At 43.2% G+C, this 27,996-nt stretch overlaps 2 protein-coding genes across 5 annotated transcripts in view; one reads left to right on the forward strand and one right to left on the reverse strand.

The window, feature by feature from the left end:
* The window catches only part of LOC124616770 (intraflagellar transport protein 74 homolog), a 216,101-nt gene extending 188,168 nt beyond the window's left edge, over positions 1–27,933 (forward strand). Inside the window, exon 9 of the mRNA XM_047145158.1 lies at positions 26,756–27,933. Coding sequence (XP_047001114.1) covers positions 26,756–26,971 — 216 coding nt within the window. The 3' untranslated portion in view covers positions 26,972–27,933. The remainder of the gene's footprint in view (positions 1–26,755) is intronic.
* LOC124616771 (bifunctional polynucleotide phosphatase/kinase) overlaps positions 26,878–27,996 on the reverse strand; it is a 79,554-nt gene continuing 78,435 nt past the window's right edge. For 3 of the 4 annotated variants that reach the window (XM_047145160.1, XM_047145159.1, XM_047145161.1), the window contains one exon: positions 26,878–27,282. In XM_047145160.1, the coding sequence (XP_047001116.1) occupies positions 27,159–27,282 (124 nt within the window). In that variant the 3' untranslated portion in view covers positions 26,878–27,158. The remainder of the gene's footprint in view (positions 27,283–27,996) is intronic. The other variant, XR_006979881.1, reaches the window with a different exon arrangement.

Genomic DNA, 27,996 nt, shown 5'->3' on the forward strand with positions numbered 1-27,996 from the left:
GCCAGTAAAATTTTTAATAATGACAAATGTCTGATCTTCAGGGTTCGAAATTCTTCTAAATGGCTTGTCATCAAACAGCTGATTTTTAAATGAGAGTCAAACGCTCTGTGATTTAAGAAATTCATGGTACATTCTCGCACATAGTTCAACTTATGTAAAAGGATATTTACTTTGAAAGTAACGCTTTTCAAACCACCATTCGCAATATTTTCCCGCAACCTGTTAGAAATAGGTTCGTTTCAGCAGTTGCCAGAGACTGCTGATAACAGGCATCACCGCGCTTGCGCAGCTACCATGATGGAAGCCCGTATGTACGTATGTCTAAAACATTGAAAGATCATACATTATGTCATAAAAGAAACAAGACATCAGAGAATACTCCAAGAGCATCAGAATTTCGTGAGCCATAACTAAAATGTGCACATTTAAAGTGCATACTTAAAGTGCACATTTGTATGTCCAGATTCTCAATCAAGTAGACCTGATGTTAAGCTTTTCAGTCTGGTTTTTTGGATGTAACTTTTCTTGGAGCACCAGTACTGTATTATATCATGTTTGGTTCTTTATTATGGCATAACGCCATACGTGCTAAAAGATGAAAACGTGCACTTGAAATGCAGCGAACAGTTGAAACTAGCCAGTACTGTGGAATTAAACATATCGTTTTAAATACATTGACTGCCTCTGCGGAAAAGGTTAATAAAAGTCAAATTTCTTTAGCAAACAGACAAAAGTAACTTCATTGTTTTGCAAGGCGATTAATGCTTGACAGTCAGAAAGGTGGAAATAAAATAAAATATGAAACTAATGTCATATTTTAGACTTCCGTAATTAAGTGAATGTATTTTAATACACTTGATAGCTCCCGGCCACAGATATCTGTTTTGTTTTTATTTGACGTGAGAGTAAACGGAGGGGAAACAGCAAAATCGCTAAATGTAAACATGGGTCACGTGAAGACTATCCACTATAACTCAGACTGCTCTGGGCATCAGCCTCAGATCTACGATATCTGCGAACTGTGTCAGTACTAAAAAAAATCGAATTTTCAAAAATATGTTCATAATGTAGCGCACATCTTTCTGAAAAGTCTGAAACATAAAACATATGTGTTCGAGGAAACGTGAGATATGTTATTTGGTCTTAAGTGTACCAAAGCGCAGTGCCACGCCTCTTCCTGAATCATTCTTCTATTGCACGTCACAGTATTTCACTCTGTGGAATTGAAACGTGCATATTTTGTAATGGATGCCATCAAACTATATTCAGGACAGTTGAAGTTGAAATGTCCTGTGGTGCCTCTTCTGCTCCCAGTTGGCCGGTTTGACAGCCTGCCCCTCTTTTTTTAAAAAAAATCTCGCAATTAATAGCGGATGGGATTATTTGTAATCGGGAAAACAAGAACTCTTCAGAAACTTTGCACTCTTTATTGCCTATTAGCTAATAACTTGCTGTTTTGTGTGGCATAAAATTAAATATAGGACACATAAAACCAATAAAGAAAAGAGACAAGCAAGAAAGTACACATTTCTTTCCTAGCATTTTTTTCTCTCTAATCTTGCTACAGCTTTACATGGCATGCTTTCCTTTCTGCGAAAGAATCTATTACTTCATCAAAGCTCGTCAAACGATGCACTACATGAAAAATCGAAATGTTGTTATCTTATACTGAAAAAGCTGTTAACACAAATGATACCCAAGACTGGTGTGGATTCTCGATCTGATTACGTCTATTTTGTCACTGTCTGTTAAATAAAACAAAAGAGGCCTTTCTAATATTGGAGCAATTTTGTAAGACACACCAAATAAACGAGACTGTTTTGGCACAAATGGCCATTTTTATAACACAACAGAATATAATTCACGAAGTGCCACTGTCAAATGCCTATTAGGCCTACTACAAGCAAACAGCTTTATGTTAGGAAATAGTTTCACATTTCATTCATACACACCAGCTTCTCAAGTATGAGACCAAAAAGTAGTATTACGAAATTTTTATATAAATTTGGAATCTTCTTGTTCTTCCATAATTTGTGTGATGCCCCAGTTTCTTCCAAACAATGTTGTCATCACCAATTCTGCAGCTATTCCTACCATTGTCAAAATTTGTTCGCCGATTAATTTCGCTAACCCTGCCAGAATCACAGGTTTAGTTATCCCGCGGTTATTCTCCGGTTAGGCATTGTTACATGTTCGTACAACACTTTTTCCACATTACTTCCTGAATAGAACTTAATCGGCTGCTAGCCAGGGACAGTACAACTGGTCCTTACTAGTGTAGCGACCTGGCCAAAAATTTAATGTCAAAATTTCATTTTCTTGGGTACACCGAGAAGATTGTATGTAATCTTTCTCACCTGTTATTCCTGTCAGTCGTTTATTTCCATTCTGGTAGTCTGAATCTATGGATTTTGCTAGTAATTATAACAACGCTGATCATTCCCAAACCCAATCAACCACATAATCAGACAGTGATTGGCATCATCCGTTCGGCTTTACTCCGCTCAACTCGAATAGCCCCGACCCCTTTCGTCTTCGGAAAGTTTATTTCTAGATGTGGCGAGGATTCTCCTGACAGAGACATCACATATGCTATGCACGCTTTCAAAAATCAACTTATAATTCATTCCGAAATCAACTTAAAATGTGTTCAAAAACCAACAGGGAAGAGTTTCAAAATAATCGATAGACAAATAAGTGCTGGATGGTAGGTGCTTTGTGAAACAAGTTTTTTTTTCCCTCCAGAATATGAATTTGGCACCCCCTTTTCCCGGTAGCATCTAGCTGCTTGCTGCGACTGCTTGCCACATTCCTGTAGCCAGAAGCGGGAGAATCTACTGCCCAAACACGACTAAACTACGCATTCGCATGAGCCCGCTTGTATCTGCTAAAACGAATCTAATGTAAACAGTTGTGACTTCACGCTTATTGGAGGCAATTTGATGTTATGAAGCATTGCATAGTCTTCCTAAAGCCTTTAACACATTTTGCTGTTGGCAGACGCTTGCATGAGCACTGTGTGTCATTGTTGTATATGGTGCGTTTCCTTTGTAATTTAAGTTATTTTCGTTCTTTTCTCTCGTTTATGTTTTATTTTTGAAGTATTATTCAGCAGTAGTGGGTACAGTAATATTCCTTTTTAGAGTATCGGTTCTTACCAGTCAATATTACAAAAATTTAAATGAAAACAAACAATGAAAAATTTCCGGAATCCTAAAAAATTCCCAGGTTTTTCCCGGATCTCCCGGGTCATATACACCCTGTCAGTACCACTTGTTCAGTCCACTCAGACAGGCATTAAGGGGCTGTCGATTTGCCTCGGACGAAGCAGTGACAGAAGCGGTGCATTCCTGGCTCGCAGCTCAACTGAAAACCTTCTTTTATGAGGGCATCAGCAAGCTTGTACAATGATAGACCAAGTGCATTGAAATGCAAAGTTTCCTATTTGATTGCAATAAAATTTTATAACTACTTTGTGGATAATAATTGACTTGCCTTCATAGATTACTAAAATATGATAATTCAGCTGAAGAGTGTTGCCTGCCTGACAGTCTTTCTATCCTTTGGTGCTTGCCTCACACCTTTCAGCATACTAGCAGTCAATATCAGGTGCTGCATTTTGTTTTGAATATCGAGATGATTTTGCTTTGGAGATGTTCGACTGCTTTGTTTGTCTTCTTTTACAACATGTTTCACAAACAGGAATATTATATTCATAATCACCTTCCATATTCACAAGTCTAGTCTTCTATATTTAACTTCCATGACACCACAGAAACTGGCAACCAACTCACATAACAGATATAATCAAGAAACGTAGTTCAATACTGACTTTGCAAACTAAATAGACATCCAGTGTGGTGGCTATTGGGCGCTCCCATCACGCCAAGTGTCAGCTTAGTTGACATGCACAGTAATATGCCCTGCCATTAATGCCGAGCAAAACAATTATCCCGTGAATGCCATAACACAGTCAACAAAATACTTGTTCTAACATCTTTGGTAAACTGAGCAGTATATGCTAAGAGAAAAAAAAACTATTTTCAAAAAAATGCATAAAGCAAGTTTTGCAAAAACAGTCCTCTGTTGGGGCTCATTGCTCCATCTATATAGTGGTATATCAGACTGGATATGACAAACTATCGATGTATGTAACGAGCAGCATTGAAGTTCATTTTTCCAACACTAATTTAGTTTATTTGGTGTGTCTTACAAAATTGCTCCAATATTAGAAAGGCCTCTTTTGTTTTATCTAACAGACAGTGATGAAATAGACGTAATCAGATCGAGAATCCACACCAGTCTTGGTTATCATTTGTGTTAACAGCTTTTTCAGTATAAGATAACGTTGTAACATGCCATATGTGTCATGGTCTTCAGTCCGAACACTGGTTCGATGCAGCTGTTCATCCTGTTCATCCTATCCTGTGCAAGCCTCTTCATCTCCGAACAACTACTTCAGCCTACATCCTTCTGAATCTACTTACTGTATTCATCTCTTGGTCTCCCTCTACGATTTTTACCCTCCACGCTGGCCTCCAGTACTAAATTGGTGATCCCTTGATGCCACAGAACATGTCCTACCAACCGATCCCTTCTTCTGGTCAAGTTGTGCCACAAACTCCTCTTCTCCCCAATTCTACTCAATACCTCCTCATTAGTTATGTGATCTAATCTTCAGCATTCTTCTGTAGCACCACATTTTGAAAGCTTCTATTCTCTTCTTGTCTAAACTATTTATTGTCCATGTCTCACTTCCGTACATGGCTACACTCCATACAAATACTTTCAGAAACGACTTCCTGACACTTAAATCTATACTCGATGTTAACAAATTTCTCTTCTTCAGAAACGCTGCCTACATAAGTTTCGGTATTCTTCTGTAACACCACATTTCAAAAGCTTCTATTTTCTTCTTTTCTAAACTGTTCATTGTCCAAGTTTCCCTACCGTACATGGCTACACTCCAGACAAATACCTTCAGAAAAGGCTTCATAACACTTTAGTCTGTATTGGATTTTAACACATTTCTCTTCTCCAGAAACATTATTCATGCAGTTGTCAGTCTACATTTTATATCTTCTCTACTTCAGCTGTCAGCTGTTATTTTGCTTCCCAAATAGCAAAACTCCTCTACTGTTTTGAGTGTCTTGTTTCCTAATCTGAGTTCCTCAGCATCATCTGATTTAATTCGACTACATTCAGTTATCCTTGTTTTGCTTTTGTTGATGTTCATCTTATATCCTCCTTTCAAGACACTGTCCATCCCATTCAACTGCTCTTCCAAGTCTGTTGCTGTCTCTGATGCCATCAGCAAACTTCAAAAATTTTATTTCTTCTTCCTGGACTTTACTTCCTACTCTAAATTTTTGTGTGGTTTCCTTTATTGCTTGCTCAGTGTGTAGATTGAATAACATCAGGATAGGCTGCAATCGTATCTCACTTCCTTCTCAACCACTGCTTCCCTTTTATGCCCCTCAACCTCTATAACTCCTTTCTGGTTTCTGTGAATGTTGTAAAAAGGCCCTACCACCGACAGAATTTGAAAAAGAGTATTCCGGTCAGTGTTGTCAAAAGCTTCCTGTAAGTCTAAGAATCCTATAAACACAGGTTTGCCTTTCCTTAACGTATCTTCTAATGTAAGTGATAGGGTCAGTATTGCAGTTCTCCAGAATCCAAACTGCTCTGCCCTGAGATCAGCTTCTACCAGTTTTTCCATTCTTCTGTAAAAAATTCATGTTAGTATTTTGCAACTGTGACTTATTAAACTGATGGTTCAATAATTTTCACACCTTTCAACAACTGCATTCTTTGGAATTGGAACTACTACATTCTTCTTGAAGCCGCAGGGTATTTTGCATGTCTTGTACATCCTGCACACCAGACAGCAATTCTGATGGAATGTCGTGTAATCCTGGGGCCTCGTTTTGACTGGTCTTTCAGTGCTCTGTTAAATTCTTCTTGCAGTGCCTTATCTCCCATCTTGTCTTCATTTAAGTCCTCTTCCATTTTTATAATATTGTCTTCATCTACCTTGTAGAGACCCCTCTATATAGTATTTCCACCTTTCAGCATTCCCTTTTTTGCTTAGGACTGGTTTTCGATCTGAGCCCTTGATATCCATACGGATGCTTCTCTTTTCTCTGAAGGCCTCTTTAATTTTCCTGTAGGCAGTATCTATTTTTCCCCAGGTGAAATATGCTTCTAAATCCATACATTTGTCCTCTAGCCACTCCTGTTTAGCCATTTTGAACTTCCTGCCAACCTTAATTTTTAGGCATTTGTATTCTCTTTTGCATCCTTTATTTTTATATTTTTTTCCTTTCATCAATTAAATTCAATATCTCCTGTGTTACCCCAGGATTTCTACTAGGCCTTGCCTTTTTACATATTTGAGTCTGTGCTGCCTTCACTATTCCGTCTCTTAAAGCAACCCATTTGTCTTCTACTGTATTCCTTTGTCCTATTCTTGTCAACTGTTGCCTAATGCTCCCTCTGAAACTCTCAACAACCTCTGGTTCTTTCAACTTACCCAGATCCCACCTCCTTAACTTCCTACCTTTTTGCAGTTTCTTCAGTTTTAATCAACAGCTCATAATCAATTAAAGTGGTCAGAGTCAACATTTGCCCCTGTAAATGTCTTACAATTTATAATCTGGTTCCATGTATACAACCTTCTATCTGAATTCTCAAACCATGTGTTAGCGATGATTAAATTATGCTCTTGGCAAAATTCTACCCAGTGGCTTCCTCTTTCATTCCTGTCCCCTAATCCACATTCTCCTATGACTTTTCCTTCTCTTCCTTTTCCTATTATCAATTCCAGTCAACCACATCCTCCACCAGTGACCTAATGCTGTGCTCTGAGATGAGAGAGATCTTATCCAAAACCCCAGCCACATCCTCCAAAGTAGTGTTCCACCACCCAGCCAACCTACAGAATATCCTTGGCCATCCAAATTCCATCCTGCACCCAATACTGCACCCCATGGGTCATTCCCTTGTTGTTTGCCCTGTTGCAAGACCTGTCTCACACACTCACCCACCCACCACCTTCTACTACAGTCCAGCCACAGGCATTTCCTACCCAGTAAAGGGCAGAGCCATGAATGAAAGCAGTCATGTTATATATCTGCTACACTGCAATTACTGTGCAGCATTCTCTATGGTAATTGCAAGTAATCAACCGTCTTTTGCATGAATGACTACTGCCAAACTATGGCAAATCACAAACTTGACCACCCTGTTGCCAAAAATGCTGGACACCTCAACACAAATTACTTCAGCAGTTGCCAAGTTTCTCTGAACTACACAGATGGGAATTCTCCCTTCAATGCATCTTCCACTTTCAAAATATCCCTGCCGAAACCTGTGCTAACCTGTTCCCACTGTCTCCTCTTGCCCTGTTCCCTTCCCTCTTACCTATACCACTCATTCTCCATCCAGCTCATGCACTGCCTTCTCCCAACACTCTTCCTTCCCCTCCCATCCCCCCCCTCCCTCCCAAGCAGCCATTCTTCCTCTCCCGTCCCTCCCTTTCTTCTTATTTATCTTCACCTTTACCCCCCCCCCCCCCTTTCCCTATACCTACATCTTTATTTGTTGTACCTTTTGTACTTTTTTCATCTGGTGCAGACATCCTTTCAATCAATAATTGGATAATTGGTCTCGCCATGGCCACTGTGGTGTGTGTGTGTGTGTGTGTGTGTGTGTGTGTGTGTGTGTGTGTGTGTGTGTGTGTGTGTCCTATTGCTGGACAAAGAGCTAGTGCTCAAAAACTGGTGTGAATGGTGTTTTCTGGTATGTGTTACTGTCTTCCATGCAGTGATCAGCTGTAGATATGTTATTGCCTTTACCTTATTTTACATAATATATTAGTTGGTATCTGAGGGCGTAGCATAAAAATCTTTAATTCATAAATTCACTGGCTCAAATCTCACTAAAAATGTTAATTAACAACTAACAAATCATATCTTTTCATAAAAATAACATTTTCTTTTAAATTATGAATCTCATGAAATATGCCATTATTCACAGTAAACATTCTTTCCATTAACAACCAGGTATTCTGGTATAGCTCTCTCGCTGTTTTAAATGTCAGCGCTTTGGGCATACTACGTTGGGGTGCAATGGGATAGCCACTTGTGGTAAATGTGGTCAGCCTGCCCATGAAGGAGCCGATTGTTCATCGCCTGTGAAGTGCGTGAATTGCTCTGGGAGTCACCCTGTCTGGAGCCGGGTCTGCCCCATCTATCTCGAGGAACGGAAGATACAGGAGATCAAAACATCCAAGCGCATCCCCTATGGTGAGGCCAAGAAGCTCTTTAAGGCCATGCAGCCTCCCATGTTTACAACATCTTTCGCTTCCGCTCTGCAGAAACCGTACAGTTGGCCACTGTTGCTACACAAACGAAGGTTGCTAGTGCCAGCACTAATACCTGCGTTTGCCAGTGCACTTGTGCTGTTGCGGTTGTTTTGCAGCCTGCAGCTCTCCCCACAACATCGGACAAGGCCGTGGTTGCTGACATTGGGGTACTTCCTGCCCCTCCCCATATGGCGCCTTCTGCCCAGGCGATTAAAGCTCCAACTGTTGACAAGGTTCTGCATTCTAAGCCCCCCAAGACAAAGACGCCGAAGGTGAAGGTTTTGCCACCTGAGGAGACTAGTCAGGGTCAGTCTGATGATGAGGCCATCGTACTGTCTGACATCTCCCTTGGGTCGCCATCGGAGCTGATGGACATTGATGTCAACTGGGGGCGATCTTCTCGCCCCAGGAATAAATCTCCAGCCAGTACAGGCTCTCCTCCAAAGCACAGAGGCAGGGTGAAAGTTCAACCACCCTGATCACTGGCTCCCATATTACAGTGGAACCTGAATGGGTTCAGGATGCATGTGGCCTAATTACAACACCTTGTATGAGAGCACCCCTTGTGCTTATGTCTCCAAGAGACAAATTTTCGGGCCACTGATACTCCTTCTTTATGGGGCTATATTGTGTATCGCAAAGATGATCTGATGGGGGAAAGGGCAAAGGGTGGTGTTGCGGTTTTTGTCCGTGACATGCACCACTCATCTGAGCTCCCTCTCGTTACGGACTTGCAAGCAGTTGCAGTTGACCTTCTTGTGGGGCGGAGGCTCACAATCTGTTCCGTTTACTTATCGCCTCAGGATGCAATAGACTCTGAGGCTCCCACAGACCTTGTTAGCCAACTCCCCTGCCCATTTCTCCTACTGGGGGACTTCAATGCTCATAATGTCTTATGGGGCTCTACAACTACTTGCCCCAGGAGTCGCGTTTTGGAAAGCCTCATGACGTCCGAAGAACTGTGCATCCTCAACTCTGGTGCTCCCACTCATTTCTGTACTGCTTCTGGGTCGTCGTCAGCTATTGAGCTTTCCTTTTGCTCTCCAGCACTTGCGGATTCTTCTCTGTGGGAGGCTGCTACTGACCTCCATTCTAGTGACCACTTCCCCCTTTGGATTCGCCTCCTGGATGAGGCTGTGGCATTACCAATGCCGCCCAGGTGGCACCCCTGCACAGCTGGCTGGACACTTTTCAGCCATCTGGCTATTTTGGAACACCGTGCCAGCGTCCACGAATGGGTCGACCATGTTACAGCCGTGATCTCCCATGCTGCTGAATTGTCGATTCCACGGTCCAAGAGGCGTCCTGACCCTTGGTGGACCACTGAGTGCCGCTCAGCCATCCGAGCCCGCCGTGCAGCTCTGCGCCGCTTCAAATCTTGCGGCCTTTCGGGCGGCAAGGGCCAAGGCGTGGCGAGTGATTAAAGAGAGCAAACGACGGTCATGGCAATCGTTCTTGAACTCCATCTCCCGCTCCACTAGTTCTACGAAAGTATGGGAAGCCATCAGGAGGATTTCCAGTAAATGCAGCCAACTACCTGTCACGGCATTGCTGTATCAGGGATGTCTCCCTACAGCACCGAGAGACATTGCCCAGACACTGGCCATGCATTTTACGGAATCTACCGCCACTATTAACTGTGATCCAGATTTCTGCTGCTACCATACTGCCATCGAGAGGGGTCACTTGGACTTCCAGTCTCCAAATTCTGAACCCTGCAACTGCCCCTTCACAATGTGGGAACTGGATTCGGTGCTGTCCGTGGCTCATGATACTGCACCCGCTCATGATCAAATCCGGTACAGCATGCTGCAGCACTTGTTGCTGCCATCGAAGGAAGTTCTCTTGAATTGTTTTAATATGATATGGTTATCCAGCATGTTCCCTAACTCATGGAGGGAGGCGATTTTGATTCCCCTCCTCAAACCGGGGAAGGACCGAACGCATCCCAGTAGCTATCGGAGTATTGCTTTGACAAGCTGTGTCGGGAAGACGTTGGAAACGCATGGTCAACCGTCGCCTGGTTTGGCTGCTCAAGACCAGGCAGCTCCTTAGTCACTCTCAGTGTGGCTTTTGGAGATGTTGTTCAACTATAGACAACTTGACCCTGCTTGAGGCGGCCATCCAGGCCTTCCTACGTAACCAGCATTGTCTAGGTGTATTCTTTGACATTAATAAGGCGTATGACTACTTGGCACTGCCTTATCCTCAATCAACTCCATCAGTGTGGCTTTTGTGGCCATCTCCCCATCTTCATTCGGTCCTTTCTTTCCCACCGCCCCTTTCAATATCGGGTTGGTAAAGTGCTATCTGATTTTTATGTGCAGGAGAATGGTGTTCCTCAGGGAAGCGTTTTAAGTGTCATCCTCTTTGCCGTCGCCATTAACAGTATCACGTCCACTATCCGGAGTCCTGCCCAGTGCTCCTTGTTTGTGGACGATTTTGCTGTTTTCTGTTCTTCCTCCGTCTTGTCACTGCTAGTCGGCAGTTGCAGCTTACGATAAAGTGATTACAGGCATGGACTGCGAAGACGGGTTTTACATTTTCTGCAGACAAATTTGTGTGTGTGTTCATTTTAATCGTTCTCAACGTCTTTTTACCTCCCCTGAATTGCGTCTGAGGGACACCATTCTTCCTTTTAGAGACACTGTGAGGTTCCTGGGCCTCACTTTTGATTCCAAGTTATCGTCGTTGCCGCACCTTAAAGACCTCAAGGTGCGGGCCCTGAAGGCACTGAATATTTTGAAGTGTCTGAGCCATCAGTCCTGGGGAGTAGATCAGGCGCGTCTGCTGCAGTTTTATAGGGCTTTCGTCTGGTCGCGTCTTGACTATGGATGCACTGTGTATGGGTCAGCGAGGCCTTCGTATCTGAAGATTCTTGACGCAGTACATCATGAGGGTATCAGGCGGGCCACTGGTGCCTTCCGTACCAGTCCTATCCCCAACCTGTCCGCTGAGGCAGGGGAACCGGCGGAAACTCCTCATGGTGCGATGGGTGTGTCAATTCCTTGCCTATCCTACCTCCCCTGCGTACCCTACCATTGCCCGACCGCCTATGGAACGTCTCTTTTTCCAGTTGTCCGAGGGCAACAAGACCATTTGGGATTCATGCCAAGCATTTGCTTGAGTCCCTTGGTATGGAGTGTGTGGCACCCCAACTCCAGGGTTTTACCTGCCTGCCTCCCTGGTTGCTCCAGAGGCCCAGCGTCCTTTTAGACTTGTCAGACTACCGGAGGAGCTGCACTCCTGCGTTTTTTTTTTTACCTCCTTATTTTACGATATTTTAAACCAGCATCCCGACCATGTACCAGTATTTACGGATGGATCTAAACAGGGGGGGGACTGTTGGTTGTGCTGTTGTTTTCCCTGATTGAGTCGTCAAGTTATGGCTTCCTGTGGCGTTTACCATCTTTGATGCCGAATTGTTTGCGATCATGCGGGCATTGGAGCAGATGAGATGTGTTCCCAGTCTTAAGTTTCTCATCTGTTCTGACTCCCTGAGTGCCCTTCAGACCATGCAACACTTGTACCCTGCGGATACGGTCGTCCAGAACATCCATGATGCCCTACTCCACCTGCAATGGCAGGGGAAGGAGGTTTCTTTCTGCTGGGTACCGGGGCATGTGGGTATTAGGGGAAACGAACTGGTGGATTTGGCTGTCAAAGATGCATGTTCCCTCCCTCACGTTGCTGAATATGCCGTCCCCCTCCATGCTGTTACCTCCCGTTCGCTTTTTCGTGTTATGCGTCAATGGGAAGAAGAGTGGCTGGCAGTCAGTGAAAATAAGCTGCGTCTGGTCAAGGCCACCACGCGGCCATGGCGTACGTCCTACCAGTCATGCAGGTGGGATGAGGTTCTCCTCACTCGCCTTCGCATCGGGCACAGTCCCTTAATGCACGGTTTTTTACTCCAGCGGGAGGACCCCCAATCTGCAGTGCTTGTGGCGTCCAGATTACTGTCCGCCACATTTTACTTGACTGTCCTTTATTCTCTGACCAGAGGGCGGTGGTTTCCTTGCCACCGGATTTGCCCTCTATTTTGCAAGACGACACAACGACTGTGGTTAAGGTCTTACGGTTTTGTGTCCTGTCCAATTTGTTGACTCGGATTTTAGGGAGAGGATTTTAATGTCCTGCTGGGTGACTGGCTTACCCAGGTTTTAGGTGAGAGGTTCGCCAATCACGATTACCTACTTGTTTCACTTCAATCTCTGTTCTCTTTTCCTTGTGTTTCCTTTCCTTTTTTAGTGCGTTTCTTCTCCTCTTGTTTTGCCTCTGTATATGAGGATTTTGATCTGCGTCAGGTCTGTGTCTTTTAGCCGTTCTCCTTGTTCGCTGTCCGTCTTCGTCCCTTCACCGCATGTGTTCCTGATTTTATGCGTTTGGGCGCTGATGACTATGCTGATTAGCGCCCGAAAACCTCAAACCACACACACACACACACACACACACACGGATGGTGTTTGACACCATATAGCAGTGAGGTCTCTTAGTGATTGAGTCAGTTGATCACTATTAGAAAGAAAAGCATCCTTATGTTGATTTTGTTCACAGATGTTCAAGAATTGGTTTTCTTTTAGAGCGTGCAATATCATTTGGGTTCATGCTGAAGGGATGCTCTACATGACAATCATCTGAGAAAGAATATATATTTTAGACAAACTTAGTATGACATGTCTTGCCACCTTTTTTTATGTAAGACTGAGTACGTAGATCAAGTCATTATACATTATTCCAAAATATCTCTTATTATAAGTGTCATCATAATTTCATGCAAGGCTTTAAATTCCACTGATACAGCCACACATTTTGTCTATTAATTCTGAGAGACGAATATGTGCTTCGCAATCTATTTCTAATTGCGAATGTTTCCTTCAAACTTTTTTTGCTGTCTCCCTTAATGAGCTGCTGACTGTGAGACAAACCTGCATTAATTCCTTCTGAACACTTTTATTACTTGCATCAAATGTATCAAGTTTCTTCTCAGCATTAGGTAAAGCTACACAGACAGAGTCTCTGTCTTTATGAAGTGAACTGCTACCTAGTCAGTCAATGGCTACTTCAAGCTGAGAGTTGTACACCCTCAACAGTTTCCACATTGTTAAATTCTGAACGTTCGACTCAACTTGTTCTACATGCCATAATATATCTGCCATTGGTTCGGGGGATTTTGAGATGAAAAACACTAAGAATGTTCATTACAGCAGTCTCCTGTACTACTGTAAACATGCTGGTTATGGAAAGCATCTCATAAAGGTGACTGCTGCTCCTGTACAAAATTCTTGCAATTCCAATGCAACACAATTACTGTCACAGTGTAGCTGCAAGTTCTTCACAAGCTGCTGACACACTAATGTCAGAGTAAATTCTAACGTTTCCAGTTCATAAATTTCACATATTTGGTACTTTCGTTTGATCTCTCTTTTAAGAATTTCTATTTTCTTCTTTTGTGTTAAATACTGTGGCACCTTCTCCTGAACTTGTTTTTAATACTCGTAATTTGCATTTTCCCTCCAATGTTACCCTTTCTTTTATGTAAATTGCAGATGGAGGAAGGAGGGGAGGGAAGAGGAGGGAAGAGAAGGGAAGGGAAGGAAAGGGAAGGGGCTATTAATGTCAGCTGCATCGGGACTTTATGCGGAATAGCAGCGATGAATGAAACTGTGTGCCAGACTGGGATCATCTCTTGCTTACTATGCTCACTAGATTTCCGCAGAAGACTGAACGTAATTGTCTATCAGCACTGAAGGTGGTGGATTCATTGCCCACAGAGGCAAATCAATTATATGAATGCATGGTGTCTTTTCTATCAGACATGTCCAAAAGAACAGACACTAGGCATTCGTATATACTGAAGCAGCACCAAAGAAACTGGTATAGGCATTTCATGCATATTAAAAACAGAGATATATAAACAGGCAGAATATGGCGATGCGGTCGGCAATGCCTGTTGGTTGGTTGGTTTAAAGGCGGGAGAAGGGGCCAAACTACCGAGGTCATTGGTCCCTTGTTTCTAATAAAACAATGCCACAAGTGTGAGAATAAAACGGACGAGACATATAACACAAAAAGGAAATAAAGGAAAAGCCACAAGAGTAAAGGGAAGGCAACAAACACTAAAAGTAACAAAAGAAGATAAGAAAACAACAGAGAGATGCTAGTAACAGAAGAGAGTAAAACATGAAAGCAGATTACAGTGGCTGGCCAACCACAAGGATAAAAAGGGAAAGCCAGCCACCCTGCAACACATTAAAACTTCCACCCTAAAAGCAATAGGGTGGAGGACAAAGAGAGACAAAGGACATGCGCTAAAACCTACATAGAAGTATAAAACCCACTCTCAGGGATAAAACGTAAAACTAAAGCAGCTGTGGAGGTTTGTCGCCCAACACCGAAGGCAGGGTGCTGGGAAAGTTAAAAGTCTGTCGTAGAGTGGCTAAAAGTGGGCACTCCAGCAAGAGGTGGACAACTGTCATTTGAGAGCCACAGCGACACTGAGGTGGGTCCTCGTGACAGAGTAGGTAACCATGCATTAGCCACGTATGGCCAACGTGGAGCCGGCAGAGGACAACTGATTCCCTGCGAGAGTCCTGCATGGAAGACTTCCACACATTCATAGTCTCCTTAATGACACGCAGTTTTTTGAGCGTGCTGTTATGCCATTCCGTCTTCCAAAGTCGAAAAAACCTGCGGTGTAAGACAGAATGCGGGTCAGCTTCGGAGATGCCTATCTCCAGAAGCAGTTTCCGAGTCCCTGTTTGCCAACCTGTCGGCAAGTTCTTTGCCAGGGATTCCGACGTGTCCTGGGGTCCACACAAACACCACAGAATGGCGGACTGTTCCAGGACATAGATGGACTCCTGAATGGACACTACCAGAGGGTGGTGAGGGTAGCACTGGTCGATAGCTTGTAGGATGCTCAATGAGTCAGTACACAGGAGAAATGACTTGCTGGGGCATAAGTGGATGTACTCGAGAGCACGAGATATGGCTGCCAGCTCTGCAGTGAAAACACTGCAGCCAACTGGCAAGGAGTGCTGCTCAATATGTCCTCCATGAACATATGCGAAGCCTATGTGACCATCAGCCATTGGCCCGTCGGTGTAAACCACTTCAGAGCCCTGGAACACGTCAAGAATCGAGAGGAAGTGAGAGTGTGGCGGGGTTAACGGAGTCCTTAGGGCCATGCAAAAGGTCCAGACAAAGCTGTGCCCGAAGCGTACACCATGGAGGTGTACGTGAATGGACCGCAAGTAGAGGTGGTAAAGGGAAGGACTCCAGTTCAGAAAGAAGGGTCCGCACACGAACCACAATCGTTAGCCCCGATCTGGGCCACCGATGCGGGAGATGGACTGCCACAGACGGGAAAAGGAGATGGTAATTCGGATGCTCAGGGGAACTATGAATGTGTGCTGCGTAACTGGTGAGCAGTTGCGCACGTCTGATCTGCGGTGGAGGGACATCAGCCTCAACCAGTACGCTGGTCACCGGACTCGTCCTAAAAGCTCCTGTCACTAATCGAACCCCACAGTGGTGCACAGGGTTGAGTAAATGCAATGCTGAAGGCCCCGCTGCCAAACCATAAACCACACTCCCATAGTCAATTCGGGATTGGACAAGGGCTCTGCGGAGCTGCAGCAGCGTAAATTGATCTGCACCCCAATTGGTGTTGCTCAAGCAATGGAGGGCATTGAGGTGCTGCCAGCAATTCTGCTTAAGCTGACGAAGATGAGGGAGCCAAGTCAATCGAACATCGAAAACCAGTCCTAGGGATTGATATGTCTCCACTACAGTGAGTGGACTTTATTAAGGTAAAGTGCAGGTTCCAGATGAACGGTACGATGCTGACAGAAGTGCATGACACACAACTGGCTGAAAACTGGAAGCCCTGGGCTAGAGCCCATGACTGCAACTTGTGGATGGCTCCCTGGAGGTGCCACTCAGCAACAACAGTACTGGAGCAGCAGTACGAAAAAGTCGTCTGCATACAGAGAAGGTGAGACGGAGGGCCCAACAGCTGCTGCTTGACTGTTAATGGCCACTAAAAATAGAAAGACACTCAATACAGAGCCCTGTGGGACTCCATCCTCCTGAATATGGATGGAACTATGGGAGTTACCAACTTGGACATGGAAAGTACGGAGCGACAGGAAGTTTTGGATAAAAATCGGGTGTGGTCCCCAGAGACCCCACTCATACAATGTGGCAAGGATATGATATTGTCAAGTCATGTCATATGCTTTACATAAGTCAAAAAAGATGGCAATCAGGTGTTGCCGTCTGGATGAGGCTGTTCAGATGGCAGACTCAATGGACTCAAGATTATCAGTAGCAGAGCGACCCTGGCGGAAGCCGCCCTAACATGGAGCCAGCAAGCCATGTGACTCCAGGACACAACCCAACCGCCGACATACCATATTTTCCAGGAGCTTACAAAGAATGTTGGTGAGGCTGATGGGCCAATAGCTATCCACATCAAGCAGGTTTTTACCAGGTTTGAGCACCGACATGATGGTGCTCTCCCACCATTGCGATGGAAAGACGCCATCACACCAGATCCGGTTGAAGATGATGAGAAGATGTTTAATCGTATGGCTGTGGATGCGATCTGGCCCAGGAGGTGTGTCAGGACAATGTGCAAGGGCACTGAGGAGCTCCCACTCTGGAAATGGGCCGTCATATGATTCACTGCAGTGTGTATTGAATCAGAGGATGTACCCCTCCAGCAGCTGTTTGAGTGTGCGAAAGGCTGGGGGTAATTCTCCAACGCAGAGGCTTGAGCAAAGTGCTCGGCAATCGCGTTTGTGTTGGTACATAACTCGCCATTTATGGTAACACCAGGGACAGCTCTTGGGGCCTGGTTTCCGAAAAGATGTATGATGTTTGCCCAGACTTGGGAAGGTGACATGTGGCACCCAATGGTGGAGATGTCTCTCTCTCTCAACACTCCTTCTTCCATTGTTTGATAAGGTAGTGAACACGGGCACGGAGCCGTATAAAGGCTGTGAGGTGCTCCAGGGAAGGATGCCGATTATGCCACTGTCGAGCTCACCGACGCTCCTTAATTGCTTCAGCAACTTCCGGCGACCACCAAGGGACTGCCTTATCCCTTGGGCACCCCAAAGAGCGAGGGATCGCGTTTTTTGCCGCAAAAACAATTGTGCTAGTCACCTGCTGAACCATCACATAGATGTTACCTTGTGGGGGAGATTCAGCGGTGATAGCAAACATGAAAGTTCCCCAGTCCGCCTTGTTTAAAGCCCATCTGGGCTGGTGTCCGTGTGCCTGAGACTGGGGCAGTGACAGGAAGATGGGGAAGTGGTCACTACCACACAGGTCGTCATGTGCTCTCCAGTGGATAGATGGGAGAAGTCCTGATGTGCAAATTTATAAATCAATGGCCAAGTAACTACCATGAGCCACGCTGAAATGTGTGGCAGCCCCAGTATATAAGAGGCAGAGGTCGAATTGTGACAATAAAGTTTCGACATCTCTGCCTCGGCCAGTAAGCATGGTACCACCCCACAAGGGGTTATGGGCATTAAAATCTCCCTGAAGTAGGAAAGGTTTAGGGAGTTGATCAATCAGTGCAGCTAATACATTCAGGGGTACTGCACCATCTGGAGGAAGATATACATTGCAAACAGTTATTTCCTGCGTCGTCGTCATTCTGACAGCCACAGCTTCAAGAGGGGTTTGAAGGGGCACATGTTCACTACAGACCCAGTTTAGGACATTAACGCAAACTCCACTGACACTTGATTATAGTCGCTACAGTGCCTGTAATATCCCTTACAGCCGTGGAGGGCAGGGGCCCGCATTGCTGGGAACCAGGTGTCCTGATAGCGGGTGTAAAGCTTAACAGTTGCCAGGCGGTGGAAAAACTGTTGCAATTCCACTGGAGGATGACATCATGAGATTGGGAAGGCATGGAGCGTTCAGTGAGGCAGTTTACGCCTTAGTCACCTGCTGCCACCGATTTATTGCCTGAACAGTCCATATTCATTGTGTATGAGGGTCTGGCGAGATCTAAGTCCTCAGCGGATGCCATATTCTCCACCCCATCCTCAGCTGCAGAGCTTGTAGGTTTTGGTGGTGTGGGTTCCACCCCAATTTCCTTGGTCTTAGGGGTTTTCTTTTTGGGTTTCTCTTGCTGACCCTTGGGTTTCCCTGGCTGGGATGACTTCACTGCCTCAGTCTCCGGGACTGAGGATGAGGTTGAAGCCCTATGACCAGCTGCTTTTTGGCTCTTCAGCCACTGGCAGGTGTCATCTTTCCCACTAGAAGAAACCTGGGAAGGGAGTGACACAAGGAATCCCTTCCTAGTGAGAGAAGCCAAAGGAGACTTATGCTTCTCCAGCTTAGAAGTGGGGACAGATGGTGGGGGTGGGGGGGGGGGGGGGTGCTTCTCCCGAAGTAGGTGGTACAGGAGCAACAGGGAGGGAAATGCCCACCACCATCAAGGGGGCATGTGTAGTCTTCCGGCTCTGAGAGGTGACCTGGGTTGGCAGAGCTGATGATGCCAGAACTGTTGTAGCGGTGGCGTAAGACGATGTCGTACACACAGGATGGCAACCTGATTATCCTTCGGACCCCGGTGGACACGCCATATGAAATGTATACCCCGCTCTAAATTGGCATGCAGCTCATCGTCGGACTGCAAAAGGGGGTCTCTGTGAAATATGATACCCTGGACCATATTTAAGCTCTTATAGGCGTGATGGTTACAGAAATATCCCCTAGCTTGTCACAAGCGAGTAACTCCCGTGACTGGGCAGAGGATGCTGTTTTGATCAAGACTGACCCAGATCTCATTTTGGACAAGCTCTCCACCTCCCCAAACTTTTCCTCTAAATGCTCAACAAAAAACTGAGGCTTCATCGTCATGAAAGATTCCCCATTAGCTCTTGCACATACAAGGTACCGGGGCAAATAAGAACCGCTGCCAACCTTAGCCTGACATACCTCCCATGGTGTGACCAGGGAGGGGAACGATTTGGGGTCATACTTCTGTGCATTGAATTGAGCTCATGATTGCTTAAAGACTGCTGGTGTTTTATCACCAGCAACACATGATGGACTATGCTTCATCACGTGTCATCCGCCCTGATGCCACCCACTCCGACCAGGGGCCCTCCCCACGGGCACCACCCAGCCGCAGCAAAGGTCACTTAGCAGGGATTGCCGGGAGTCCCAATGCCCCAGGGGGATGGGCATCTACCCCTTGGCATATGTGGGGAGTTAACAGCGCAGGCATCACCAGAACGATCCCTGTGTGGTCAGGGGGCTACAACCAACAGGGTACATGGCGGCCCCACCACAACAGACTGGCTACCGTGCTGAATATCAGGTGCAAAGAAGTCCATGGTCATCGTCGATGCAGAAATCAACACTGCATAGTACATGGTGGAAAATGCACCCAAGAAGGTGTTCTCGCCCAAGAGATGGAGAATGGGCAGGACTGAAATGTGGGAGAAAATGGACTAAAGATCTCAATGCACGATGGACATGACGCACCTTGTAAGGCGCCCTTCTCCAATTGGCTCACTCTTTGGGAAAATTTTGAAGAATGGAGGTCAAACCCTACAGGGGACCATCACATAAAGGCCGAAACTTGTGAAACTCCTTTTAGTCACCTTGTATGACAGGCAGGAATACCTCGGACCTATTCTAACCCCCGGACCCGCAGCGGGGGGCAACCCCTGTATAAGACAACAAGTGTCTGGCGCAGTTGTTAGATTGGTTACTGCTGCTACAACGGCAGGTTAGCAAGATTCAAGTGAGTTTGAACATGGTGCTATAGTCAGCAATGAGTGATGGAACACAGCGCCTCCGAGGTAGCGATGAAGTGGGGATTTTCCTGTACGACCATTTCACAAGTGTACTGTGAATATCAGGAATCCAATAAAACATCAAATCTCAGACATCGCTGACGCTGGGAAAAGACCCTGCAAGAATGGGGCCAACTACGAATGAAAAGAATGGTTCAGAGTGACAGAAGTACAACTCTTCTGCAAATTGCTGTAGATTTCAATGCTGGGCCACCAACAAGTGTCAGTGTGCAAACAATTGAACGATACATCATAAATATGGGCTTTCAGAGTTGAAGGCCCACTGTGTACCCTTGATAATGGCACAACACAAAGTTTTACACCTCACCTGGGCCCATCTACACCAACATTGGACTGTTGATGACTGGAAACATGTTGCATGGTCAGATGTACATAAGCATTCTGTCTGATCACCTAACTCATGTCCATTGTGCATTCCAACAGACTTGGGCAATTCCAGCAGGGCAATGTGACACCCCACACGTAATGAATTGCTACAGAGCAGCTCCAGGAATACTCTTCTTAGTTTAAACACTTCTGCTGGCCATCAAACTCCCCAGACATGAACATTATTGAGCCTATCTGGGATGCCTTGCAATGTGCTGTTCAGAACAGATCTCCACTCCCTTGTACTCTTATGGATTTATGGACAGCCTGCAGCAGGATTCATGGTGTCAGTTCCCTCCAGCACTACTTCAGACATTAGTCGAGTCCATGCCACGTCGTATTACGGCACTTCTGGATGCTCGCGGGGGGGCCTAATAAATGATGTTAGGCATATGTGCCAGTTTCTTTGGCTCTGCGGAGTAATTACCCTTTCTCCATCCTTTGTCTGTTTCATAAAATTTGTTACTTCAGAATCAGACTTCATTTTCAGCATACTGATAACCAAGTTTCTCTATATCACTTCACCCTTTGGTATTGGATGAATCAACATCATCATTCTTTCTTACTGGTTTTATTTATGATTTGCATAATCTCTGCAATTCATCTTCTGGTGCAATCGATCCCAATCCTTCTCTCCAAGTTTTCACTTGAAATTTGAAATCTTTCATTATATATAAGTAACTACCTTCCTCGATTTCTAAATGAATGATTGAACTATGCGTATAAGACTAGAAAATGTTACTGGTGCTACATATCACTAACAAAATTCCTAACTGTTGCACACCAAATCCCACTTTTCATTCACACTGAGATTTTTAAGGAGTAGCATTTTTTATTTACCATTTTTTTTATTTTATTTTAATTCTATTTCTATTAAACAATGGTTAATCAAAATGGTTCAAATGGCTCTGAGCACTATGGGACTTGACTTCTGAGGTCATCAGTCCCCTAGAACTTAGAACTACTTAAACCTAACTAACCTAAGGACATCACAAACATCCATGCCCGAGGCAGGATTCGAACCTGCGACCGTAGCAGTCGCATGGTTCCAGACTGTAGCGCCTAGAACCGCTCGGCCACACCGGCCAACTTTTGGTTAATCAACAAATTGTACTTTTTTAACAAAACATAACATTTTTATTTTTAAATATTGGTAATAAATTAAAATGCCTTCTCGTGGGGAAAAAAGTAAATCAATAATAATGTCCAATCTCTAGAAATAAAACATTAAATCTTCTATATGACCTTTTGTATTTTTGCACTAAATTTTAATTTATTGTGAATACTGGCATTTTCATGTGATTTGTAATTAAAAATAAAACGATGATGATATTTATTAAAAAATTATGATTAGATGTTTCATCATGAACACTTATAATTGCTAATAAATATGGAAATTTAAAGTAAAATAAAAAACATGTTACTATTATATGTGGATCAGAATAACAAAGTGATTGACAGTGACGCATAGTATGGAAGGGGGAGATGCTATCGGTTAGCGGGTGCGTGAGTGAGCAGTATGGCCGTAGCAGCAACAGCTGTGAGGTTTCATACTGCCTGCCTTCTCACTCTCATGCTTGTTGAGTTAGCTTCACAGAATTTGAGTATTCTAGTCGTTTAATGAACACGTACCTGTGTATAAATTGATACTGTGTTCCTGTTATTCATAAGTCACAATAAAAGCAACAGGAAATGCACATCTTTTACAATAATCAGAATGAGTCACGTTTAGTTGATGTATTCTTTACAAAATTGGTGCTGATGGGTGCTGAAATGGATCTGAGTCTTTTACGTAAATACAATCGCTCACAACATTCAAATAATTATAAACTACTTAAGTACTTACTACTCACTGTCGTGTGCATGTAGTACATTATACTTGTGCAGAGGGATATTCCTTAATAACAAGACGAGATTTATTTTGGAAAGACAGCAGACACCATTCAATCAAAAATATGAAACACAAACACAAAAATAAAGACAAAGCATGGCAAAGGGTAAATGCCACTTAGTTGAATCACTTTCTTTCTCAACACACGTTGTCTACGCTCAGGTCCATGGAAGATGGACTTACCCAAGGATATAAGTAATCATATTTTCAATATTATTGAATTATTATTTGGCCTTTACAAATGTCTGCTTGTGTCTGTGTATGTGAGGATGGATATGTGTGTGTGTGTGTGTGTGTGTGTGTGTGTGTGTGTGTGTGTGTCTGCGCGCGAGTGTATACCTGTCCTTTTTCCCCCCCTAAGGTAAGTCTTTCCGCTCCCGGGGATTGGAATGACTCCTTACCCTCTCCCTTAAAACCCACATCCTTTCGTCTTTCCCTCTCCTTCCCTCTTTCCTGATGAAGCAACCGTTGGTTGCGAAAGCTTGAATTTTGTGTGTATGTTTGTGTGTCTATCAACCTGCCACCGCTTTCGTATGGTAAGTCACATCATCTTTGTTTTTAGATATATTTCAATATTATTTTCTACATTCACTTCACTTTTCCATGCTTCTTTAACAACAGTTTCTGTGTGACACAGAACATTACTCCATTTCTCTGCCATTGTTTGTGCAATGGCAGAATTTCTGCCACAGTGAAGCTTTGTTATTTGTTGCCACATAATGTCTAATCTGTTCCCAAAACTAACTCTGTAGCCATCTTCTTTAGTCACCTTGTCTTCAATATAATGTTGAAACATGGCCTTTATTTCCCCCCACTATTTCAATGAGTTCTGCCACACACAAATCATCCTGAACTTTCACACTGTGGCGTTTCCACTATTCAGATATGTCAGTTTTTTTTTTTTTTTTTTTTTTTTTTTTTTTTTTTTTTTTTTTTTTTTTTTTTTTTCCTTCCATTGCCAGAGCTTTATCTTTAATAACTGAATGATATGGGGCATTATCCTTTTCAATAACAGACAATTGATGGAAGTTTTCCAATGATAGCTGCTCCCTGAACCACTTCAGAAAACTATTGTGGTTCATTTGCTCATTGTAGTTGCTTGTTTTCCACGATTTTTAAACAAAGAGACATTTACATACAGAAACAAATAAAATTCCAGCATGCAAGACAATAAGTCTTGCGCCCTTTCCTATGAGAACAGCAGAAATTCCACTTATACTATCATCTTTAAAGTCTTTCCAGATGGGATGGTGGGCATTCATATGCTACAACACAACTTCTCTCCATTATAATTTTCTGTCCATTAATTTTTTCTTTGTACAAAAAACTGAGGGCTTTGACAACCACTGCTGCCACTGAATGTCTGCCCCATAAAGAGTAATACACAGTTTTTTTTGTTCTTTCTCTCATAATATCCATATATGTGGCAATGGATCGCATCTTGTTGGAACAAGTCCAGGTTTTTCTCATGGTTTTGTCTTCCTCTATTCAGAGATGAACCAGGCTCTACCTCTTTGGACAGTATTTTTCCTTACAGACTTTGACAACAGTGTTTTTATGTATCTTCAGAGCATCTGTGGTTCTTTCGACTACCTTCGTTAGAGGCAATAGAGTCGCACAATTGTCTTTGCCCTTCTCAAAATACTTGCGCACATACTCACATGTCTGACCATGCAAAACTTGAGCAGATCACTGTCCCTTCCACGTACCTACCACACTCTTCTGCACACTTGCACTGTAGACTTCAGACAGTCTGTAGTACAAAATAAACTTGCCTCACAAAGAAGCAAAACACACAATGAAACGAATCACAACAGTTAATGTTACAGGCTGCAAATGTCATCTGCAGCTGGCTATAGCCGTCATAGCAGAGAGATTTGACAATGGTGAACGGAACAAAAGGCACAAACAAGGGCTTTCTCTGATTGACTGTTGCTAAGGTAGCAGCCCTGATCCAGGTGTAGCCATATTCGAATGAGTGACCTATGAGCCATAGATTTATGCATTTCACACTCAAGTACAACCTATTTGTAATTTATTAATATAGCTGTCAGTATCTAAAAACATAAAAGCACTTTGAAATCGCCTAATCCTCAAAGGCGCTTGTTTCAAGTATTCTTCATAAATGTGTCATACTGCATTAGGAAATTAATAACAATGAGCGTATGGCATTGGTGGCCGGGAGACCCCTCGCGGGGCGGTTTGGCCGCCGCTCCACACGTTTTTTAATGCCACTATGGCGACTTGTGAGTGAATGAGGATGAAATGATGATGAAAGACACACAACACCCAGTCATCTCGAGGCAGAGAAAATTCCCGACCCTGCCAGGTATCTAACCCAGGACCCCGTGCACGGGAAGCGAGAACGCTACCGTAAGAACACGAGCCGCGGACATTAGGAAATTTATGTAGAGGCACTGAGCTTCAAATCCTATAAATATTAATGAAATCGAAGAGGCCCAGTCTGTAAAACCCCATTGCATGAGCTATTTTGCTCAGCAGATACAGTTGATGCCACAAATTGATAACTCACCAGTCATATCACTCATTGACATGTAGGAGGTATGATCAAAAAGTAACAATTTTGCAGGTTATATACGTTCAACTTTATTTTATCTTGTTGGTACACATGTTCCTGATGTAGATTTGCATTTTCAGTTGTTTTGAACATTTAGTTTATTGTTGACAGTTGAAGAGGTTATACATGTTTTCGAGTGCCAAATTTTTACTTTCAAAAAAGATGGATCAAAGAATTTGCATTAAATTCTGCTTGAAAAATGGAATGTTGACTCTGGCTCTTGTCAAATCTGTTATGAGTAAGAAAAGAGTTTATGAGTGGCATAAGCATTATAAAGAGGGTCAAGAAGTCGTTGAAGATGATGACTGCCCTGAACGCCTTATCACATCAGTTATTGGCAACAGTAGAAGTAAAGAAAAATGGTTCTGGAAAATTGCTGAATCACCATCAGAGAAGTTGTCTATGATATTGGCTTATCTTTTGGCTCATGCCAAAAAGTGGATGTTTTTGGCATGAAATGTTTAGCAGTAAAGTATGTTACAAAATTGTTACATTTTGACCAAAAACGACATTGTATAGACATCGCTCAGGAATTGGTGAATGAAGTTGACAACAATCCGTAACTTCTAAAGAAGGATGAAACAGTGCATGAGTATATGGCTATGACATCAAAACCAAAGTCCAGTCTTCCCAATGGAAACTGCCTGAAGAGCCAAGACAAAAAAAAATTCAGCAATTTCTATAACACGTGAAGATTCTTCTCACTGTTTTCTTCAGTTACAATGGGATAGTGGATCATGAATTCCTGCCTTATGGCCATACAGTCAATAAGGAATACTACCTGGAAGTTACATGCTGTTTGCGAGAAGCAGTCTGGAGAAAGCAACCAAAATTGTTGCAAAACCACTCAAGGAAACTGCATCATGATAATGCTCCCACTCACACCTCAACGCCTGTTCATGATTTTTTGGTAGAAAACAAAAACTGTTATGTTGCCTCAGCCACCATATCCATTGGACATGGCCATTGCAACTTCTTTCTATTCCTGAGGCTGTAGAGAACCATGAAAAGACATCATTTTGCCATCATTGGTGAGATAAAAACAGAATCACTGAAGGAGCAGAACACCAGAATGAAAAGTAAGTTTCAGAAGTGCTTACAAGCTTGGAAAAAGCACTATATTATATCTGAGAGGAATATCAGTGATGAAAAAAATATTCTTTAAGAAAACAAAAATTATAGTTATTTTTTGATCACATCTTGTTATAGAGTTTGTGATGATCATTAAAAGATCACCAGTGTGATTTGTTCACTCTACTAACATGTTGGTCCTTGATCATTGTTTTACTACTGCAACCGAATGTTTTCACACACTACTAATCATAAGCATGCATACAGGAAGAATATGTTTGTTTATCCAGTTGGACTCAGTGTAGCACAGATTTTAACAAAAATATCCTCTATGTACTTCTGTTGTCCCTAACTCTGACAGTGAAATTTATTTTCCACCAGTTTTATAGGTTGAATAAAGTTACTGTGTGACTGACAGATTGCATTTGCTGGGGCAGTGTTGCTGGCATACAGCCAGCCACATCTGACAAGGGTCTGTTTGTACCTACAAAACAAACACTACTGCAAGCACCTCCAGAAAGAAATACAACTACCTGCACATAACCACTCAACTCACTGATAACAAAATGTTATTTTTACTGACTTCTAATATGACCCATACTAATCGTTATTGTTTTTTATCTTTGTTCCAGAACCAGCTAAATGACAATGAAACTTACGCACAGCTTAGCAACTTGGAAAGGAAGCTAATGCAATTGGAACAGAATAACTTTGCTATGAAAGAATTCATTGCAACAAAAAAGTCTGAGACTGATTATGAACCACTCAAGAATAAGGTTTATTCACTTGTACAAGAATACAACACATTGCTTAAGGAGAATGTAAAGAAGGGTAATATAGCTATTTGATGCATAAGTGGCTGAAATTATGAAGTGAACCTGATGGAGTAGCACTACAAAGAAAATTAACACAAAGCTACTTTAATTATCAAGAGGTAGTTCATTTCAATACATTTCATTTTTTCAGGCGTTAACTGATTGCAATATAGCATCACTAGCTGATTTATGAGCTTAAAAATGATAAAAAGCTTTGTATTTATTTTTCTAATAAGTACATCTTATAAAACTTCTCTAGTTCTGGGTCTGTAAAGACAGGAACAAAATTCACTTTCACAATAGTAGAAAATCCTTCCTCAGTAGTTGGTTCCTCATATTTTGCCCTGAAATAACAAAGAAATTTCGTATTAAAGTCAGAACTGTAAAAAACTGAGAGAAATATTTGCTGAAAAAATGAAGTTATAAAGAGGAAAAAGAGCTCCTCTGATGGTTGAAATTAAACTCAATGCCCCCCACACTCCACCCCCCATGTGCCTCATCAAACTCCACTGCCATCCACATGACGACCCACTCATCCCATGGGTGTCACAAGTATACCCCACCACCCATTTTCACAGAGAGTAACCACTGCCACATTACTATCCCATGTGCTTTCTGTCACTCCCCCCCTAGCCATCAGCTAGCTGTACCTGGAACCTCCCCTCTCACTGCCGGCCTCTTTTCCTCCCCTTGCACACTCCACCTAATACAATCCCTCAACACAGTCGTACACTCAGTGCCAGTACAATGTAGTTACACAGGTGTTTGTATTCTCCTTCAAGCAGTAATGAAGACAAAATATAAGTCGTGCATGATGGTTCCACCAAAAATTACATTAATGCTTGATAGGCAGTTAGAACCCTGTTAGACAAATCTATATTCTTTACGTGCCTCCTGTATCCAGTCAGTTTTGGTCATTAACACTCTCATGTCCATGTTCATCATTTTCACTGCAACTGACTGTAAAAACATATGTGTATTTATTGTAGTTTTGTTTTGTGGTGCTAAATAAATAATTATTTTTACTAGAACCACAACCTTAACCCTCAAGCATTTTT

The sequence above is a fragment of the Schistocerca americana genome, chromosome 5 (assembly GCF_021461395.2).
Source record: "Schistocerca americana isolate TAMUIC-IGC-003095 chromosome 5, iqSchAmer2.1, whole genome shotgun sequence".
Classification (NCBI taxonomy): Eukaryota; Metazoa; Arthropoda; class Insecta; order Orthoptera; family Acrididae; genus Schistocerca; species Schistocerca americana.